The following is a 22,396-nucleotide window of genomic DNA, read 5'->3' as shown; positions in this document are numbered from 1 at the left end:
TATTTATGAAATAATTTCTCTGGTTTACTACTCAGGGATTTGATTTTGTTCCTTGAGTACTTCAGTGTTTCACATGCAAGTTTCCAATATCAATTTTAAAATAGTACAAAAAGTAAAAAAAAAATCCACTTAGCTTTCATTATTATATATAAGGACCTCCATCCTTTCCTTCTGCACTTGGTACAAAAATAAGAAGAAACATTCAGCTATGTTTTCTTATAGGACTACAAGCTATAAATGACAAAAGTATAAATACAAAATTACCATCCACACCAACTTCTACGTTCAACCCATTACAAAATACTTTCAATAAAACAACATTTTGCAATCAAATGAGATTTTAACTTGATAAACATTTTTGTCTTTGTATGCAGGTAAGATTGGCAAAATTTTCTTAGACCTTATTATTTAGCATAATCAAAAATTTCTTTTTTTAATAATAAAACCACCATAAAATCATTTTACTCTAGAATTAATAGGTACCACCATTCACACTGTGTGAACAGTAGAGAAACAGTGAGGAAGAAAAAAATCTGTACAGAATAATTTCACAGTAATGCACTGTGTCATATGAGAGTGATTGACAGATTTCAAGGTCAGAAAAGACTATAGTGAGCACATTCTACATTGAAAACATCAGAGAATGTCATCAGGTGGTCACTGCAATTAGTCCACAATTTCTGTTTGAATAAAAATATTGTGTTGTATGCTACATTTGAATAGTTTTAATGGCTTATCATCACAGTGATTAAAAAACCCTCATCTTTTAGCAATAATTTATTCAGTTTCAGGTTAAATTTTTCACCACTTATTAAGACTTTTGTCTTGATGTTTATGAAAATGATGTTTATATAAAAAAATTTAATATTTTTTTTTTTCCTTTACTAGAACTACAAAGCTGTCAAGTAAACTCCCCAAACTCTCCTCAGTCCAAATCTCCATGTTTCAAAACCAATGTTTTGCATAAGTACAAAAAGATTTCATTACATTGGATATTATAAATATGTTTTGGGTCATAGAATCACAGAATAATTGAATGGTTTGGGTGGGAAGGAACCTTAAAGATCATCCAGTTTCCTTCCAGTTTTCTTTTCCAGAACCTTAAAGATCATCCTGCTGTGGGCAGGGACGCCTTTCCCTAAATCAGGTTGCTCAAAGCCCAATCCAGCTTGGACTTGAACACTTCCAGGGATGGAACAACTTCTCTGGACAACCTGATCTTTGTCTCAGCATCCTGATAGTAAATAATTTTTCCTAATATCTAATCCCAACCTACTCTTCTTTATCTTAAGGCCATTCCCCCTTCTGCTGTCACTACACGACCTTGTAAAAAGCCCCTCTCAGCTTCCTTATAGGCCCTGCTTCAGGTACTGGAAGGCTGCTATAAAGTCACCCTAAAGTTGAACACTCCCAACTTTCTCAGCCTTTCCTCATAGGAGAGCTGTTCTAGCCCTCTGATGATCTTTCTGGTTCTCTGGGCTCCCTCCAACAGTTCCATGTCCTTCTTATTTTGGGGACCCCAAAGCTGGATGCAGCACTTCAGGTGGGGTCTCACCAGAGTGGAGAAGAAAGACAGAATCCCCTCCCTCCCCTGCTGCCCTTGGGGCTCTGGATGCAACCCAGGATGTGTTTGGATTTCTGGGCTGTGAGTGCCATGGCTGGGTCATGTCCAGCCTCTCACCCACCAGCACCCCCAAGTCCTTCTGGGCAGGGCTGCTCTCAATCTGCTCATCCCACAACCTGTGCTGATAATAGGAGTTATCTTGATCCAGGTGCAGCATCTTGCACTTGATCTCATGACATTCCCAAGGGCCACTTCTCAAGCTTTTCCATGTCCCTCTGGATGGATCCCATCAAACACAACACTCAGCTTGGTGCCATCTGTAAACATGCTGAGGGTGCTTTCAGTCTCACTGTGTCATTGATGAAGACATCAAATAATGCTGGCCCCAGTACAGGCTCCTGAAGGCACCACTTGTTACTGATCCCCATCAGGATCTCAACCACTTACCACTGCCCTCTGGATGCAACCATCCAATTCACTGTGGACAGTCCACACATCATTGGAGAGAGAAATCCTTCTCTCTCCACTTTAGAGGAAAGGGTATTGTGAGGGACTGTGTGAAAGGCTTGATGGAAGTCCAAATAAACGACATCTGCAGCCCTTCCCTTGCCCACTCATGGAGTCACCCCACCATCGAAGGCCACTAGATTGATCAGGCAGGACTTGCCCTTGCCAAAGCCATGCTGGTTATGTCAAATCACCTCCCTGTCTCCCATGTGCATTAGCACATCTGCTAGGAGGATCTGTTCCATGAACTTCCCAGGCGAAGAGATAAAGCTGACAGGTTGGGAATTCCCAGGGTCCTCCTTTCTACTCTTTTTTAAGATGGGTACAACGTTTCCCTTTTTCCAGTCACCTGGGACTTCACCTGACTGCCATGACTTTTCAAATATCACAGAGAGTGGCTTGGCAACTACATCACCCAAATCCCTCAGGACTCTGGGATGAATCTCATCAGATCCCAACAACTTAAGTATATTCAGATTCCTTGGGTGGTCATGAACTTGGTCTTAACCTACAGTGGGAAGCAGTTTGTTTCCCCAGTCATAATCAATAATAAGTATAATTTCAATAAAAACACAAGTAATATTAGCAGCAAATTGTTTACTTACTACAGATGAGAGAAATATCCAAATACCTAAAGAAAGAAAAAGTACTTTCATTTTAATTTACCTAAGCCATCAACTGACTTGATATCATGGAGATATCTCAACAACCCACAAACTGACTCATTCAGATATAGGTTTTCTCCAGATCTCTCAATCGTTTTGCATAAAATGTTAACTTTAGAAAAGGTAAGTTTTCTCAAATGTCAATATAATTATTGCCATCTTCAAACGTGAGCTCCATGGTATTTTTATAAAGAACTTTTTGTCATTATGTGTTTTTGGATTGCTGTCATATCCAGTGCACTGACATATGCAATTGACATGACTAATATGTAACTTTTTGAAGGTTTCTCTCTATTGCTCTCTTTCTGTGTGAATTTCTCTCAGTTTTGCCTGCTCAGTTCCAGTGGTATCCTTACAAACAGGGGTCTAGGCTTTGAGCTTGAGCTGCAGGAAACCAGTGTTCAAAACAGAATCCAACTCACCTCTGCCTGTGTTGCTGAATTCACCCAGTGCCTTTTTCTGGATTAGCAATCCTTTATTAAATAATGGTAACTTTAAACCACAGTGTATTATCCTACTGAAATCCAGATGAGAGGCAGTGAAAGGATGTAAAATTCAGCTTTGATCATCATCTACCAGCATGAGACGTGGTACTATAGCCAGCTGGACATGAAGGACAGGAATTCTTAGAGATAATATGGTGTGAGATCATCATGGATATAACAACAATTCTTGAACTTCAAACAGATTAAATTCAATTTTTTAACCTTCAAGAAAAGGAATACCTGTGTAAAACTAAGTATTCCCTCCAGAAAACCATAGTTTCTCTGCAGAAATTTTTCGCTTTTTCAAAATGTACCACTATGAGTGGTAAGTTCTTATTTGGAAAATAAAATCAGAACATCCAAGGGCTGCTTCTGCAGCTGGCAATGGTATTGCACATGTTTCTCTTACGTAATGAATGGGGAAACTAAATATAACAGTTGGTGATACAGTATAATCTCCTACCTATGTATTTTAAGAAAAAGCTTAGGATCATGAAGTACAAAGATAAGGACACTTCCTCATTAGCTATTCAATATGGCTCGAGATTAGAAAGAAAATCACCTTGTAGAAACTTGCTTTCCATAAATAAAAAGCTTTGTATACAGAAATCAAGCTCTGCAGAAATCTTGATTACAGAAAAATATGTTAATAAGTACTACAAAAAGTAAGTTCAAGGAAAGTGTGAATCTAATGGTTTTATATCACTGTGTTCATTTAGGAATTTTTAAAATTAGTAAATTAAATATCTCATTTACATTGCACCAAGATCAGAACTGTCACCACAGTTTGCTACTTGGTATGCAAGTATTATCCACATCTTCAACTCATAAAAAACAGAGAAATGTCATGATTTGCCTAATGTCACATAGCAGGAAACGGGAATCAAATCCTGTTGTATGGCCACTTGACATTCAAAGCCCTTCATAATCTGCTTCCTAATATTTCTCTCTTCTCCCATCACCCCCACCTCTCCAGTCAAACAACTTGAGTCCTCCAATTCATTTTACTCTTGTTTGCTGTTGCCTTCCTGTTCATACATTTGGAGTTCCCTTTCTGAACCAAGTTACAGCTTGTTCTCTATTTATTAATGCTCATCTTGAAACCCAGTCCCTCAGGATTGTCATGGGCCAGCACAGATGTCCCTGTGTGCGACCAGTTCTCAATCCTTCCTTACCCATATCCGTGGGTTTTCAGCCCAAAGTGACTTCAATATTGCTCTTTCTTCAATGAGTTAAATATTTTTCTTCCTACTACAGAAAAGAATTCACTGTCAAATTAACTTAATGTAACCAGAATACTGTTAACCATCTTTACACTACTATTACTTTATGCAACCTCAAAATACTTGCATTAATTATACATCCTACCTAATTTATCAACCCATTCAAGCTGGAAGTTCACCTTTTCCAAGAGGTTTAAAATTTCCAACATGTTAGGTGGCAACAATAAATAAATAACCACTATATAGTTCACTATAGGTATTTTTAAAAAATGCAGTAATTCTATATACAAAGCAGTCTATATCAGATTAAAGACAGGTTTGTTTTCTAAGAAGCACAGATTAAAGAAAAATCCCTAAAATGTATCTCTAAACTTTTTATTGTAATCCAAAATAAGTTAGCACTGGGGAAAAAAAAAAATCTATGCTGAATATAAGCAAAGTATGATAAAATAAATAATCATCAAAAATTATGAAACTTGTTATACTGTAGCAGAAGAAGGAAGGAATGTATTTACAGCAAAGTGTGTCTATGCTGGTACATTTGCATGATTATATACCATGGCCAAAAATTTTTTGAGCTTACAAACAAAAAGGAATTTAACTGCATCTTTTCAGTTTGTAGTGATTTCTTACTGCTTATTATAGTTTCATTGCTTATTTCAAACTAAGACCTTTTTACAAACAAGAAGATTACTTTTAAAAATGTCAAAATAATGGACTTATCAAAAATATCATTTAATCCCAAATCCTAAGATATTCCATTACTGTAGAGCCAAAATGTGCTTCAAGAGAAGGAAGACAATGCTATCCTTCTACAGAGTTCCTATTACTGTAGTTCTCTTAGTTTAAAAAACCTTTCAGGAGAATGTATTTACCGTCTACGTGATACGTTTTTACGTGTAACAAAGGCACCACTTAAGATTATAAATCTTAGCACTACAAAGTACTCCAGAGACAGAGGAATTTGAAACTGCCCCATTTGAAGCTAAGATGCAGATCTGAAGTTTAAAAAAGTTCATGGAGATATCTCAGAAAGCTTGGATGGGAGCTCCCACTCTCCTACACAGGAGGCTCTAATACAGCCTTTGCTCACACTTTGCTGCAGTTGAAGGAAATTTAGTCAGTTTGCCAAATGTTCCTGGAGTACCACTCATCTCCTCCTCCTGACGCACACACGTAAAATAGGTCAGATCAAATATGTCCCATGAGTACCTCTTCCCCTTCAGTGACGATAAATGGGACAAATGACTGACTCAGCTGCAGAAATCTCAAGTAAGATGAATCCCACACCACACAACTAACAATCCAGCAAGTTATCTCAAAAAAAAAAATAAAAGTTGAAATCAAAAGTTGAAATTAATCTCATAAAAATCAATTTAAGAAAAAAAAAACAACAGACCTTTAAATATCAAGTCTAACACAGTCTTATTTCTGAGAGAGTACTAAATTGCTAGAGGTGAAAAGGAATTTGGTACATGTTGCTATTTCCCATGAGGTTTATCAATAGGTGTAGATTCCAGTCTGTCTAGGATTAGAAATTAATTGAAAAATTGTGCAAAACCCATTTTGCTGTAATTCTCACTAGAGGACAGATATCTACACATTTTGTGATATTTTGTAAAAGCTAAAGCTTTTGAAGGTACATAAAATCACACATTTTTTTTTAGTAAAATCAACATATTCTTTGAAAAAAAAGTTGAGAAACAGGATTTCTTTTCCTGGTATTAAAAAAAAAAAGACCAGGTGGCAGACAACTCAAGAAGGAGAAGTAAAAAAAAAAAAAAAAAAAAAAAGTCCACCATTTTCATGAATATTTCACTCACATTATGCTCTTGTTTAAGAAAAATGAAAATATTGCCTTATTTTGGGTTGTTTGGGTGTTTAACAAAAACAATTGACTTCTCTGAACATTTTGATCCTTATATAAATTAAAGTTGATGAAGACTGTCAACAGATCTTTCAAAGAAAAATGTAGTTTTCAGAAAATGGAGGTTCTACAAGATACTTCTAATTAAACAAATAATAGAATCAAAATATTTAATTTGGGGTAAATTTGACACTACAATACATCTGAGCCAGAATGAATGGGGGGACTTTAGATAAAAGAAAGAAGTTGGACAGGACTCTGAGCAACCTGATATGGTTAAAGATGTCCCTGCTGATTGCAGGGGGATTGGAGCAGGTGACCTTTAAAAGGTCTCTTTCAACCCAAACCATTCTGTGATTCTATTCTAATTTTGTGACTTTTGGGTATTTCAAATGGCCCTTCCAGAGCTTGGCCTCCTGGATCAGGTAATAGGGAAGCCTGGCCCAGTGACAGGGTTGGGTCATCCTGCCCATCATGGACACACAAGATCTGAAGACAGAACTTCTAGGATGAGGACTGACAAATCCTTCACTCTGCACTTGGGCTGACAAATCTGGCAGTTCAGGCTGAAAAAGCTCAGTGTTAACATAAAACCCCCAAATTTTTAAATATTTCAGTATTTTGTCTTCTGCAAAAATAATATTTTAAGTGGTTTATTCCATTATTACATTTTAATGTACTATTTTATCTTTGCCCTGAGATAGAGCAAAAACAAATGTTACAATATGAGAAGCTCCCATAAAGAAAAAATTCCACATGTTGAGCAGATAAAATTAGAACCTCTTCAAGGAATACTCTCAGCTGCACTTAAGGAATGAAAGCAAAAAAGCATAAAAACTATACAGGCAAGAACATCCCAAAATATGATATATTTCCTTGTTCTGTTGGATCCTGTAAAACATAACTTTAGTATCTGTACTACACTTAAGAGTTACAATCTAATGATCACACAAAACCAGTGGCTCAAGAAGTTAAATACAGCAGCTCTACACAGCCATACTGCACTAGGGAGCCATTTGAGATCCCTTTGTCTTCAAGCAAAAGCTCAAAATCATTGCTCAAATAATCTATATACAACAGCCAGGGATTAGAGAAACTGCCATTTTCTGTCACTTTAGTAATTTTTGAGGAAGAGTTAAATGTTTTCTTCATAATTTTAATTTTAAAGAAAGTGATAAACACATTCCTACAGGCTTGTTTTAGGACAAACCTGTTCTGATGGCTGGAAGACTCAAGGAGCTGTTCTGTTTTAAACTGCATATCCAAATAACTAAAAGTGGTATTAAAAGGAGCAAAGCAGTCTAACTTTTTTTAAAATCTTTCACCTTCCTCCTTTAAAGAAGCCTTCAAAGGTTATGCTTCTTTAAACTCTGTGACTTCCAGGTTACAACATAGTAGCAGATCTTCTTGAATCTGAACTGCCTTTCTTGTTAATATTATCATCCTTGGTTTGTTTGTCTCCACACTTATTTTTTAAGACTTTGTTCATTTGTGAAAGTAAGCCATGGAAATGAAAAAAAATGGCTCAGCTGTGGTTATAATATCCACCAATTTGATATAAGACCATGATAAATCAGCACACTTACTGTACCTCTTTCTACTTTATTCAATTACCTATATTCTGAGTGCCCTATTGAGCTATTTTCTCTTAAAATTCAGCATGCTTGCAATTTGATCTTCCCTCTCATGCAGATGTCATGCACAAAGATGCACTTTTATTATTTCACACCCAAGAACTAAAACAAATCATTGTTCTGTTCCTTCCCACCACCCAGAGCACAGAAATCAGCTGAAGGCCACACTGAAATCCCACTTGCACTTGCTTACTCCAAAGTCCATGTTTCCACCAGCTCTCACACGCAGGTGAGTACAGAGCTGCCACAGTCTGAAAGCAGAGGCAGAAGGACGCAGGGGAGGCCTGGCTTAGCTGGGTAGAACAACCCAGCCCAGCAGCCCATAATACTCTGTGTGTTCTTCCTTGATTTGTAACAATCACACTTTCTTATCTGGACTGAAATATGCAATATGCAAATACACAGCTTTTTCTCTCACCAGCCAGCTACATACTTTCCATGGCTACAGGAACCCAGTGGGAGCGCTTTAATACAGAGACTTCTGGCCAGAACACAGTCATAAAAAACTCATTTAACTACAGTATTTTCTGCCCACACTTAGCACTGCATTAGCAGCTCAGTAGCAAAAAACCATGGAATTTTGTTGCTCATTAAATATTTCTTATTCAGGGCCTGATGAGCAAATACTAGCATAATTTTTGATTCATGATTACTGTGAATATATCTATTTCTTTTTCTTCTAAGGAAAGTTTCTGAATACCTGCACCTAGAGTTTTTGTCCACAGGAGAACTGTTTTATCATTCTCCAGAACACCCTCAGCACTGCAGCCTCCTGCCCCATCAGTCTGTAGGGGAACACAGGCATTATTCATTAACCAAGCTAATTGTGCTTACTCAGTTTGCTCTGGTTAAAAGGGGCAAGCCATACACAGACTCAAATCAAATTAAACCAAAATCATTCTCTAACAGAAACCAGTAGCATTTGCTGAGGGAAAGAAGGTAAGAATGGGGCAATAGATCATAACACTCACATTGCTGTGACCTTCCCAGCTGCCAGCCATCCATCACTGTGGAATATCCTCAGATCTGCCAGGCCTCATATCAGCCTGGAGAGCTGATCCACCAACAGTGTCCAGCAGCAGATCCATGAAAAAACAGGAATCATCACTTTATTAATATCTTAAAGCCTCATATAATGGAATGGCAACATATTACTGTAGGTAAGATTATTTTATTAAAATCACAATCTGAAGTCATATTTTTTGTCTTTGCACCACTTGACTATATTTTGCTCATTCATCCAACAAATACCATATGTGACTTTGAAAAAAGTTCATACTGTGAAATCTGGAAGATACAGTCAAGAAGGACACTAAAGCTTTTTGTCAAATCTGAAAAATACTACTTTTCTGTTGCTACAGTAACATCTTCCTAACAAGTCCTTTAAATTTAAACACTGTCTTAAGAGAGTTCTAGGTCAAGTTAAAAAGCACAGTCAAGCTCTTCAGAGGAATCCAGTTCATATTCAGCATGCGTAAGGATGGAACAGAAAAGGTGAACTGAAGTTTTTATCTATTTCCATAATGACTTCTCACTTGCTGTGGTCTGTCCTACTTTCTTTCCCCTTAGCCACCCAGTAGTCTCTCTTGTGAGGAGAGAATTCTCAATGGTCTCTAAGGAAAATTCCCTAATTTATCCTAGAGCAACTTATCATCTTCATTAAAAAAAAAAGAAAAAAAAGCTTCCATTTGCAAAAAGACATATTTGCAGAAATAAGTTTTCACCTCCTGAGATGAAACCAAGAATAAAAAGCTATTTCCAATTTGTCACATATGGAGAATAACTACACACAGATAATATATGAACTGAGAAATTGCAGACTGAATACAAAATTCATTTATGAGGCACCTGGGGATTCCGACGGGAATTTATATTTGTTTTTTCTGAACCTATGCAATTATCTCACTGGTCTGTAAGGTAAGGTCCAGAGCTCAAGTCATTCTTCTGGGGAAGCATTGGCAATATGCATACTGAGGATCATCTCTGGAAAAGGAGGAATAACCTTTGTCACTTTTCATGCAGTTGTAAGCCATCAGTTAGTGGATTTTTGGCACCAATCTGGTTTCAGAGAAATATTCAGTTCATTTGCATCTTCCCAAATGTAGGTTTTACAGTCCTTCCTGGATGTCAGCAGACACCTACTCCCTGAAGAAGAATGAAAACCAAACCTAGCTCATCTAGATTTGTGCCATATCAAATTTTAAAAACTAAGTGAATAACACAAAGTATTTTTATTGCACGAGGCACTCCAAACAGCAGATTCAAGGCAATTTTAGGAATTTCTATCAACTCTCATTTTAGAAACCCTGCTCTAACTATCTTACTTGGAAATGCAATGAATTCTTTGAGTAACCTTGTACGCAAGTGACAGCACTATGAAGTTTGAATTACAAGTTTTTATAGTCTGTAAAATTATCATCAGAGTGCTCAATTACCAACTAAATGAGTGAAATAAAGGTCTAGATTCTACAAAATTTCAAAGAATAATCAAAACTGCTGTGACTTATATTTTTCCATGCTGAAAGCATGAAGGGTGAACCCTCACATTTACTAAGTGACAACAGCATTTACTTATAGTTGGGTACATGCTTAACTCTTTGCATTGGCAATCAGTACCAAAATTAAACAGACAGACTTAATGACAATTTTCAGGTAATAAACTATTACAGAAACAGCTCTCCTTTGATTTATGAAGTGAAAAAAATATCATCATAATACCTGACACACATTATTCACAAATGAAACATGACTAAAACTAAATTATGAATAAATATAATATAAAATACTGTGGAATGAAGAAGCAGTACGAAACTACTGAAATTAATCTATTTTCAACAGAGCTGCCAGTTCAACTTTTACTTACAAAGACTAGGAAAAAGAGCCGTTGCATACTGACTCCAACAGATAATATTAGAGTACTCTGACTCCCAGCCTAATAATGTGTGCTCAGGAAGAGTTGTATTGGCAGTCTATAAATGGTTGAGGGGATTCTTTTTTTGGTTTTTGTTTCTTGTTTTTGCTCAAACTGGTGTTTAGTTGACATCTGTTCAACTGGGAAGGGCTTTCCAAAAGTTCCATGGCAATGATGAAGCTGGTCAAACAGAGTTCTGTTAGCACAGCTGAGAGGAGATGAAGGGCTGGAAGGCGGTAGAAACCCCAGGTATGAATGAGACTTCTCCCAGGAGAAACCACAGCAGAAAGGTAGGTTCTTCATGTAAAGTCAGTATGCGTTTTGGGGGATGAGACTTGACCAAAAATAATCTGTCTCTAGGAAATGTAATTAAGCATTCTGATAATTACTTTACTTGAGGATAATTACTTTCCTTTTAAGGAAAACATTGGACTTCTGAGCCAAGTATATCTTCCAGACTGCAACAGAGCCAATGGAAAACTGACTCAAAAGAAAATATTCAAATATTTATTTGGTAATGCTTTTTCTTAAATAGAGCTAAACATATTCTATAAAATCAGGCAAACCCTGTTTAAATATTTGGTGTCTTAAATGACCTTAAATCCAGGAACCAGTGACATCAAAAGGAACTGAACCTACAACCCCTGTAATTTATACCAAACATAGAAACAAATTCTGGAAAACTGGTGAAGCTACTCGTTAAAGGTTGTATTTTATACACCTCTCTTGATAGCCAAGTCTCCTCATGCAGAGATGAACTTTAATCTGAAAGCAAGTTGATATTATTCTAATTCCAGATGGACAAAAAGAAAGACACTGAACGACAAGAGTGTTAGGTGGTCAAACATATGTGACATAAATTCAGATTCTGGCAGTTTCATGAAGATTTAGGTGAAGCTCATCCCCTTTAATGCACTGCTATTTAATTTAGTCTCTCTGGCATGAGCTCCCTAAACTGCAAGTTAAGAGAGAGCAGCACAATCCCACTCCTTTTACAACCTGCATAGCCACACCATCAGTGGGTAGCTGATCCTTTCAATGCTGTTCCCTACCTGCTAAACTGTGAAAATAGTTCCATAATCTGAAGAGGATAACATATTGTTCTAGAATTCTCCCAAGTAATTCTTCAATTAGGAAAGTTTGACAACTGGGTGTGATCAGTTCCTTCATTCAAGCTGAATCAGATCCTCCATCAAAGCAGTGTGTTCCACTTTCTGAAACAGCAGCCATTTGACAGCTGTTTATTCTCAAGCCTGTGTGTTGTGTCCATTTCCTCCTCCCTGCTCAGTTATTTACTTTCAGATTACAAACTCGTTAGAGCAGGTGTTACTCAGAGAAACAAAAGCAAATGGAGAGAAAATAACCCGCCCTAATCCCTAGATCTTTTTGTTGGGCAGCAGAAAACCCAGCACATACAGTACTAAAACAACCTTCCCATTCTGCTCTTCAAATGCCACTTGATTATAGCATAATAAATTTTATATTGTCTGAAAGTGTGAATGATTGTTTCCAAAGAACACGATTGTTTTATTTTTCTGCAGCTCTTACAATGGAAATTCACCAGACAGCATCAGTTAACTTTGGGTTTTCCTTCAAAATTTCAGTTTCCATTCTTGTCACTTTTTTATAGCTGCTTTTTGTCCTTGGAATTTATCCCCTGCATCTAACATATGTCAATAAACTGTATTTACCAGCTGACCTAGTTAACTAAAATAAATTTCCAGGTAGGTAGTACTAACGAAAATATTTTAACAACTTTAAAATTGAGGTAAGACAAATTTGCAGAACCAGACTCCAGTTTTCAAGAGGGAAAAAAAAGGAGCAAAATAAAATAAACACAGCCAAACAGATACTTCTTAAATATAGACCAAGTAAAAATCAAAATTTAATGAATACTCTGCTCTGGAAAATATTTGGGAATTGGAGTTAGGTCTGTCGACTGTGTCACTACCTCCAAGGTGACCTACCTAAATGCTTGCTGATATTTAGCTTGGTATCTTTTTTTCATTAATATTCAGCTATGTCCAAACAGTCATGACAGATGACTAATTCCCAAATTTCCTTTAGGGCATTAAAGAATTGGGATAGTCACCAGTGAGCACAGCCATCTCCTACAAATGGAAGGAGTTGCCTAATCCACAGATTGATGCCATGGAAGTAAGAGCCAGTGTTTAGCTGAGAACCTGGGCTGGGAGGCGTGGCCAGGTGTCAGAAGAGGCTTGGTGGAAGATTTTGCTAGTCTGAGTAAGGCATTGACTGACTACATACTGAGACTACTGAGCTTTGATGAAATCTAGAACAGGAAGGAAGATTTCATGAGTAATAGCTCATTGAAAGTATTTGATGGTTAATATCTATCACATCAGATATCAAATAAAGCTGAAGCATAAATATTTTATATATAAAGTATTCCACACTACCAATTAAAATTATAACAAACCATTTTTTCCAAGAAAAATAAACAATACATACATTCTCCAAAAAAAAGAGAATAAACATGCACATTATTCAGTGGTGATTTATCCACATTAATAAAGGCCTATAATCTTTGATGCTATTTTTTTTTAATTCAGTGCTAAAGTGCAAATACAATGTAATGTCTGACTTATAAATCTACTCTTTAAGAGAGGCCAGATTAATAGGAGACTATGTTTTACACAGACACAAATTTCACGTCTTTGAGACCTTAAGAGAAACAGCGGCATAAACTAATCCTACCCCCAAAATCCATCTCCCTGTTGCCATGTCATGGACACCAGCACTAATAACAGCACTGGTTTCATTGCTTGTGAGAAAGGCTGTGGTTTAGGTCCATTTTTTTTTTTTTATTTTATCCAAACCAATACCTTTTACAAAAGCAAGATCAACAGTCAATGTCAGGAATAGCATAACATTTTGTTACTGCCATTCTGTACTGCAAAGCTGCAGGCTGGTAGTAGTTGAAGAAAACAGACAATTTCTTAACACACAAACTCTTCCTCAGGCCTGAAGAAGAGGTATGACCTTCCAGGTAAAGCTGTTGCCTGAACCAACTGCTCTGAGTTTAACTGAATTTTATCAATCAGCTGAAAAAGTTCTAGAGAAAAGACAACTGCTCTTGGTGCACAGCAGAACCGTAAGAAGAGAAGAGGTTATAATATCTTTACCCCTTTTAGGGGAGCAACAGACAGGTAATTATCTCCTGCAGATGTGAGCAGAAGATTTCTGTGCACCAGAAATTCAAAACACCTCATTCACCCCATCCACGACTGATTTTCATAAGGTACTTTGGAGAATATGTTGAGGCTCAAACTCGGCAGATCAAAGATTAACTAGGAAAGAGGGAGTAAAAAAGGGAGGGTTCCATGTATCTGGATATTTCCTGAGTTTTGTTGGACTTTTTAATTCATTGCAATACACAGTGTGTGTTTGGTCCCTGCTGCATTGTCTTCTATGAGGACATCTGGAAGTGACATTTTGGGAGGCAAATCTATCTCTGCACATTATCTTGTGCTTGCTGGCTGTGACTTCAAGCTTATGTAACCATCATTGCATGCTGCTAAGCTATGACTGAAAGAAGAGAGACCTGACACCCACTACAACCAGCTGTACTTCCCATAAAACTTCTAGTTACTCATTTTACATGTAAAAACAGTTTGTTTAATCAATGTGTTACTTGGAGAAAAATAGGTAGGCATTGTAAGCACTAACTCTCCATCTAGAGACACTGTGTATCAACAAACTATGTTTGGTATTTAAGTACCATTTGCTGAGACAAACTATAGGGAAAAAAAAAACACAGTAAGATGAATATTTATATATATTATTTATATATATATTATTTATTTATAATATATGTATAAATATTATAAATCTATTAAACTAAAGTTAAGTTCCTCTAGTCTTTTCAAAAGTAAAACTCTAACTGTTGGATGAGTACAGCTGTTCTGAATGGCAAACTCTTACTGAGAATGCAGTAGTGTACTGGCACTGTGGAATGGTTGATATATAGAATAGAGAATACAGTGGTTGGTGAATAGATGAATGAACCCTTCCACCACGTCACAAATAAAGGCCTTAAAACTCACATAAGAAAGCTCATTAATGTATGCACACATTAACATCCATTCCCTTCATGCTTTCACTTCACTGTCCATAACTCATGTCTTCATGCTCCCCTTCCTTCAGCTCTCCAATACCGAACTCCCCTGCCTCTGTCTTGCCTGCAGATCCCCTGCACATCTGCCTGCTCTTTTCTCTTTGCCTGCTCATTCTGTTATGCCCATTTCTCCTCTGTCATATTTAGAGGTCACCTTCACTTGTTTGCAATTACCAGAGGCTAATTTTCTCAGAGAAAATTTCTTTCAAGTATTACAAATATCCATCAGCCACCTTACTTCAGTCCTTTATGTGACAAACCTGTTTGACTACTCACAGAACCTCCCTAAACAGCTCACTGGCAAGACATATAGATCTCAGAAAGGTTTTGAAGAAATGTAGCTGGTGATCTCAAGCAACCTATCTTTAGTTTAAGCTACTTCATTAGTCTCACCTAGTGAGGAAAGACAGGTGAATCACTCTCCAAATATGTTTAACTCTCCCCAAGATTAACCTGAACATCTGGTTTTTGAAGAGCTGAAGTACCTACCAGGTAGATATCTACAGATACTTGCCCTAGCCTGGGAAATGTATTAAGATAATAGTAAGTGTCAAGCAATAGCTGCAGTCAGGGAGACATTCTCTGACCTGTGTTAGATATGTACAGTTGGGTAAAATTAATTGAAATTTATAAACTAGAAACAGGTTAAAAGGAGCCTAGAGTGATTAGCTCAATTAATTACATTTAGTTAGATGATTCCCAAATCTTACATTAAGAGAAATAAATCCTTTCTATTCCCAGAGCAGTTTCTCATAGTGTATATGCATTTCTTGACTCCATTTTTTTACCACAGCTTTGGCCTGAAAGCATGAGTTAATAGTTTTATTTTGCAAATCCCTTATCCTTCTAGTCACCTTCGTTTTCTCATGCCTCAAACTGATCCACTGAACATCTCAGGTTTGCTGCTGCAATTGACTGTTTCCTCCAACAGAAAAAGTAATTCCATTTAATCTTAAATTTATATCTTTTCAGATCATATATAATTCACTGATCTCCATTTCCAATATCCTGTTCTAAAGATTTAATTTCTCATTCTGTCCTTTAAATATCCACATCCCAACATGACCCTCTCTATTCCTTGACTTCTCTTCTGCTTGCTTCCTTTCTTCATCTGCATCTTCACCTGCTCACTCCTCATTTGCAAATATAAAACTGTTTGACCAACAACAACATTACTCACTGCCTTCCTAGATTAATTAATAATGACCATGCTGAGCCAAATCAAATACCCATCCAGCTCAGCACTCCTGTGATGGAAGCTAGCAGTGAACTTTGCCTCTTGGAGACTTTTCATCCTCTACCAAAGTTATGACCAAAACCAAATCAATCTTTCCTCCAGTTACTGAATTTCTTCCCAAATCTGCTTGTAAGCAGCAGCACAAGTTATAGCAAGAGAGTAGATACACTGATTTTGTATGAATAACTGCAGACATTTTAGCTAAATGTTAGGCTACATTGTTAGTGGGATGAGACCAAAAGCTGGAATACACGCTGCCTTTTGACTTGCACAAGTCCTCTTATGGATTTGGATACATATGAATGATGGCAACCACCTACATCTGAGCTCATGTTCTTATGCTCTCTTTCCAGGCAGTGGAAATCTGTCTGACACAGGGGACCTCAGCTGCTGCTTCTCAATGAGCTCAGCAACCCCAGGGACTGCAGCTGCACTTTCCTCTCCATGGCAGTCTCACCACAGTGCTGTCTATAACCCACACTGTTGACAGTCACAGAGTACACAGGCCACTGCCTGTCATCAGCAGTGTGTCAACATGACCTGCCCTGGGCTGTCTTAGAGGACCTGCCCAAATGTTCCGGGATCTAACCACCAGGAGGAATGCAATTCCCTCTCAGCAGGCTGACTGGCGTCATGGCATTATGATGGTGTGGTGCAGTTTAGAAGTGTTGGGGCACACCCAGGTAGAAAGCAGAGATAAGCTTATCCTGACAAAAACTTCTCTGTTTTCTCTCAGTCAGCAGGACAAACAAGAACACAAAAAAACTCCCAAGACATCCCATCTTATGAACAACCTTAAGAGCACCCTGCAACTGCTTCCTTTGACTGATAGAGAAATAATTCACTTCCTGTCCATGTGCAACTTTGAACACAAACAAGTTATAGTAAAAAAAAGCTATTGTAGAACAGTCATGGAATGATGGATTAATAATATTAATGCATGTTCTTACCTGTAATTCAGTGGAACTGACAGATAGACATGCCTTGATATCAATCTACCTTAAAGCTGCTTTTTAACGTAACTGATAACTTAAGAAATATTTCTAGGATATGCAAAAATATTTTTGATGAAGGGAAAAATCCAGTTTCCTACTCTGAATCCTTCACATTCTGAGCACACAGCCTTGTCTTAATTAAATTATTTTGCTGTTATTTTTATTTTCTAATTTTATATCATAAATTACACTCCACCATCAATAATTACATCAAATAAAGATGTTATTAAAAAACCGGAGTGCCTATGAGAAGTTCCAAATTAATGGAGCTGGTAAGTCAGGCAATTTTTTTTGTACTGAACAGATGGTAACACTCTAATTCTCCTACTTTCTCAGCCAGTCTGCTACAAGCCTCAAACCAGAACTTTGATCCAAATGCTACTAAAGTCAATGGGAAGGTTGACATTGACTTCAGTGAGCTTCAGCTCGATTGCTGCAAGAAGCAAAACTTCTGTCCTCATGGATCTTCAAAGCAGTTAACAATGATGGCTGAGAACAACAGCTATGGGAGTTTTAAGGTAACATCCATCCAGTAAGAACTAAACCAAGACACACTTCTTCACTATTCCCCATGAAACATCCATGGAGAAATGTTCTCTGTCACTGCCTCCTTTGGCAATTGTTCAAAACACTGAATGAAATGCAAAATATCTAAATAAATAATTTTTTCACCTGTCCTACTCTTTATTTAACTCTCTTGCAATTTAAGAATCAACACTGGAGAGATGCCTTTCACCAATAGCAACTGAAGTCCCTGCTCTTGCAGTTTCTTAATTCTGATCAACTTTAGCTGCTTGGAACTCCTAACCCACCTCTCAAATATTTTTTCAGTGGTTAAATATGCACACAGTACTTTGTGAAAGTACTAAACTTAACATGCAACATTTTTTAAGTCTTTGAATAAAATTTCTATCCTCAATTACATTTAAATCCTAGAGAAATGTAAAACACTGTATGTGTCAGGAACTCACAGCTAAAGGTTTAGCAGTAAATTTCATATTTATAAGCTGAAATTGACTTGTCTTTTTGTTAGCAAGTTAAAAACTAAATTCACACTCATTTGACAGACAAATATTCTGCCTGTGATTACTTCAATACAACTCTGAAGGAGCTTTTACACAGTGTATGGAACAAATTTATGTTGAGTGTGGAACAAATGTTTCTGGAAATCTCCACAGCATATCAATGTACTCATTTAAGAGGAAAATGCATACTGAAAAATGGGATTGCACACAGCACAAAAGATCAAATTATATTGCAAAATTATATTCACTGAAGGTTATAAGCATCATTTTACACATTAGAGGTCAATGTGATGGCGCTGCAGCAAGCACATTTACTCTTTTCTGAAACATACGAGTACAACTTCTGCTATAAAATACTGGTGTTTTAAGTACTAATGAAAGAACTTGATTAAGAATGTTCACAGCTTACTTTGTTATCGAGTTCTCTATCTCACCCTGCCTACCTAAAATGAAAATAAAGTACCACTGCAACTTTCTGAATCAGTTAGTCTACTTTAAAAACTGTGCAATGAAAATATTTTAGTAATTGGAGCTGCAGTTATAATTGAAGCTTCTTAGTGTTACGACCATCAAGATAAGAATGGAATAACCCAAACCTTTAGAACTGAGCAAACATGATCAGAATGTATTTTTCCACAGATGATTACTTTGTAAAACACTTAAAAAGAAGTTCCATAATCTTAACTTCTAAATGTGTCTTATAAATGAATAAATATTTCTTTAGAATATTGAACTCCCAACCCCATTGTTTCATTAAGGACTAATGAATACTACTATGCACCCAGTCAATTTTTATATTTTTTTTGTGAAAAAGATAAAAATCTCTCTCCTGACCTAGACCTAGGCAAGAAAAAGAGAGGGGGAAAAAATGCACTTATATTTATTTGTTCCATTTAAAATGCTACTATAAATCATCACAGAATGATGAATGATGAAAGGTAAATGTCAAGAAATGGAAGAGTATGCGCTTCTGTTGGTAAGTGCACCTTAACAAAACACCTCCCCACAGGAACAATCAACAAAACTTCATCAATTATAGAGGCAGAAGCAGAAGTTAAAATCTTGTATCTTTGTTAACTCCAACTTCAAATCTTCTCATTTCTTTAACAAGTTTGTAAAAGACGTTATGTTGCAAAAGAAAGGTCAACACTTAAAGATGCTCACTATACTGGACAAAAGTGCAGACAAAAGTTGACCATCAAAAAGTGGGTAGGTATTAAATTGGATTAATCCATCCCTTGAAATGGTAAAGGTCATGAACTTCTGCTTCTGAAACAACTTTTAGGAAGAGTTCCTGAAATAATGGGGGAAAACAAAAATAATAAAAATATGTTTCTATAATTACTTTGCTTTTAAGGCAGTTTTCAGCACACATTCTAGAGCTCTCATAATGCATCTGTCTTCAATTTTCAATTAAAGAAGATGAGACTGTCCACAAGAAGAAACCAAATTAGTATCTTTCACATATAACCACAAATAACCCCAAAACTCTGATATCTTGTACAATTACAGTTATGTCTCCTGATTGTGTCTAAAAATTGTACTCCAAAATTGAACAGAATCTACAATAATAAATACTTTGAACTCAAGATTAATGAGATCTGAAACACTGGTCAATAAAAGAAATAAAGGTATTCTAATGAAGAGACAGCTAAAACTGTTTCACTTCAAGTAATGCAAACATTTTTCTGCATCTTGTCAAACACAATCAATCTCTTCCCATCTTTCACAGAGATCCATGAGATAACAGTGAGGTCCCTATCCCAGCAAGAAGTAGGGAGGCTCAGCTTGTTTTGCTGCCTTTGAAATGCCTCCAAATTATACCTCCAGACCAGTGGATTCACTGTGTAAAATCAAGGCTGCTCTTCCCCCAGTCCTTTCCACTCAAGGACAGCCTTAACTGGCAGGCAGAGATCCTTGCCGAGGCAGGAGCACAGGGAAGCTGGAGGGAAGTAACAAACACACACATTGCTTTTGTGTTTCAGCTACAACAAACTGAAAAAATACTCTGTGACCCAAACTGATTTGCAGGTTGTGTTTAGGGAGAGAGAATCAAAATCTGACTACTTCGAAAGCACAGTGCAGGCTATTGCATTATTAAAGGTAAAAATTACAGCTATTACTTGCAATATTTTTATGCAAGCTTTCTATTCAGCAGATTAGGAGAAACAGACTATATCTATAGCAACCAGGAGAGAGGAGGGATGGATAAATCCAGTCCAAACCATTTCTCCTTAAAACCTTGCATCACTACCTTCACTATAGCAAGCACAATAGCTCATTTTTATTGCTACTTGACATTCATTAAAAACACGGTCAGCTGATTTTAATTCCTTCTTAATAAACAGAATGTACATGAGTAAAACAGCAGCAATATCCCTCTGGAAGGCTTCCTTTGTTTCTTAAAGGAATTTAATTTTTTTGTCTTAGAAAAAGATTTCTTAGGGATAGTTTGTGTAGCTTTCACTCTGATCTCCATAACCGCCCTAGGTAGATACTAAAATGGGAAAAAATACAAAATTCTCCTGTTCATGACCTTCTTGACTTAAAGTGAGCTTTGGGAAGATACTGTAAGTGAAATGAGATTGACTCTATTAACAGATATGAGTAATAATACACAATTCAGGTGAGCATACAGTGCTGAGTGTCTCAGTGCAAGGAAAGGACTGCCAGGGAGAGTGTCACAAGAGAATTGCATCGATTTGAAACACATAGAGTTTGTTTTCAGGATCCCTTCATGCCATTGCGGGTCACTTCACAGGTGGGGATTCTTAGTGCAGATAGTACCTTCTAAATGGAGAAGGGGTCGGTGGAGAGTATCTCAAGAGAAAGCAGCTGTTCAATGGTCTGCACTGGGCAGCACTGGGGATTTTTCTGACAGCTCTGAAAGAGCCTTAACCCGGAGGCAGTGCTGACTTCCACCTCCAGCAGCATGAGTTGGAGGGGGGACTCCACCACAGGCTGGACCTGGGGAATTGTGGCCCGGAGATTTCCTGTCTCCATCAAGAATAAGGGCAGTTCAATGGGCTGAATACAACAAACCGGGAGAAGGGTTGTGGAGGCTGGAAGCATTTTCGTGGACTCGCCACTGGCGCACCTCGGTTCCAGGGGCCTCGTGAGCCCTGGCGGAAGTTTTCAGCATGCGGGGACAGCGGGGGAGAGCGGCCCCGCAGAGGTGTCCTCAGAGACGGGACACGCCTGGGGCAGGGCTGCGGGCGGAGCGGGGGCAAGAGGTGAGAGGGACCGGGAGAGGGTTGTGAAAGACCGGGGGACGGGGACAGGCAGCGGGAGGCGGTGCTGAGGCACCGAAGGACGGGGCCGCTTATCCGGAGCCGGCGGTGAGGGACCTGCGGACGGAGCTCCGTATCCAGAGCCGGCGGTGAGGCACCGGCGGACGGGGCCGCTTATCCGGAGCCGGTGGAGAGGGACGGGCGGCCGGGCTCCTCAGCGTCCGCCGTGCGGGCGCGGCCGCCGGGGCCCTGCCGAGCTGCCTGCGGGGAAGCTCCGGCAGCAGCGCGGGGAGCGATCCCCGCCAGCCCCGCGCCCCCCGCCCCTCGCCCCACTCACCGATCCGCGCCTCGGCGGCGGCCCCCGCGGAGGGCGGCTGGATGCGCGGGGCGGCGGCGAGCACCGCCGGCGGCGGCAGCAGCAGCAGCAGCAGCGGGAGGACGGAGCCGAGCGCGCCCATCATGCCTGGCCCATCGCACGCCCCGCTCCCCTGCCCGCCGTCGCCAGTCCTCACTCCATGCCGCCCGCCCGCCCTGTGCCTCCCGCGGCCGCTCCCCGGCTCCGGCAGCCGCAGCAGATTCAACACCCAGGACAGCGACCGGCGCCGCCCGCCCCCGGCCCCGCCCCGGCCCGCCCGGCAGCCGTGAGGGGGGAGCGCTCTCCGCCGCCCGCTCCGCCCCGCCGGGACCCGGGGAAGTGAAGCGGCTCCCACGGGCAAGGGCGGCAAGGCTGGGGCTGCCCCGGCCCCGTGACCCGCACCGGCCCTGGCGGAGGCCGGGATCCTCGCCGCCTCCGCCGGCAGCCCCCGTAAAGATGGCTGGGCATGGGAGGGGAGTTAATGTGCTTGTTTCACACACCTGTACGGGGAAACAATGGAGCCGTACAGGGGCAATGGCCATAAACTGAAACGCAAGAAG

The 22,396-nt window shown here is 38.9% G+C and overlaps 1 protein-coding gene across 2 annotated transcripts in view; it reads right to left on the bottom strand.

Moving 5' to 3' along the window:
• Nucleotides 1-22,026, bottom strand: part of PTPRN2 (protein tyrosine phosphatase receptor type N2) — a 632,482-nt gene extending 610,456 nt beyond the window's left edge. For both annotated transcript variants that reach the window (XM_088055089.1, XM_088055102.1), the window contains exon 1: nt 21,819-22,026. In XM_088055089.1, the coding sequence (XP_087911215.1) occupies nt 21,819-21,942 (124 nt within the window). In that variant the 5' untranslated portion in view covers nt 21,943-22,026. The remainder of the gene's footprint in view (nt 1-21,818) is intronic.
• Nucleotides 22,027-22,396: the final 370 nt, after the last annotated feature.

The sequence above is a fragment of the Pseudopodoces humilis genome, chromosome 1 (genome assembly GCF_049639895.1).
Source record: "Pseudopodoces humilis isolate 2021_Gansu_Grassland_sample_001 chromosome 1, ASM4963989v1, whole genome shotgun sequence".
Taxonomy (NCBI): Eukaryota; Metazoa; Chordata; class Aves; order Passeriformes; family Paridae; genus Pseudopodoces; species Pseudopodoces humilis.
This window is presented reverse-complemented; position numbering and strand designations above follow the sequence as displayed.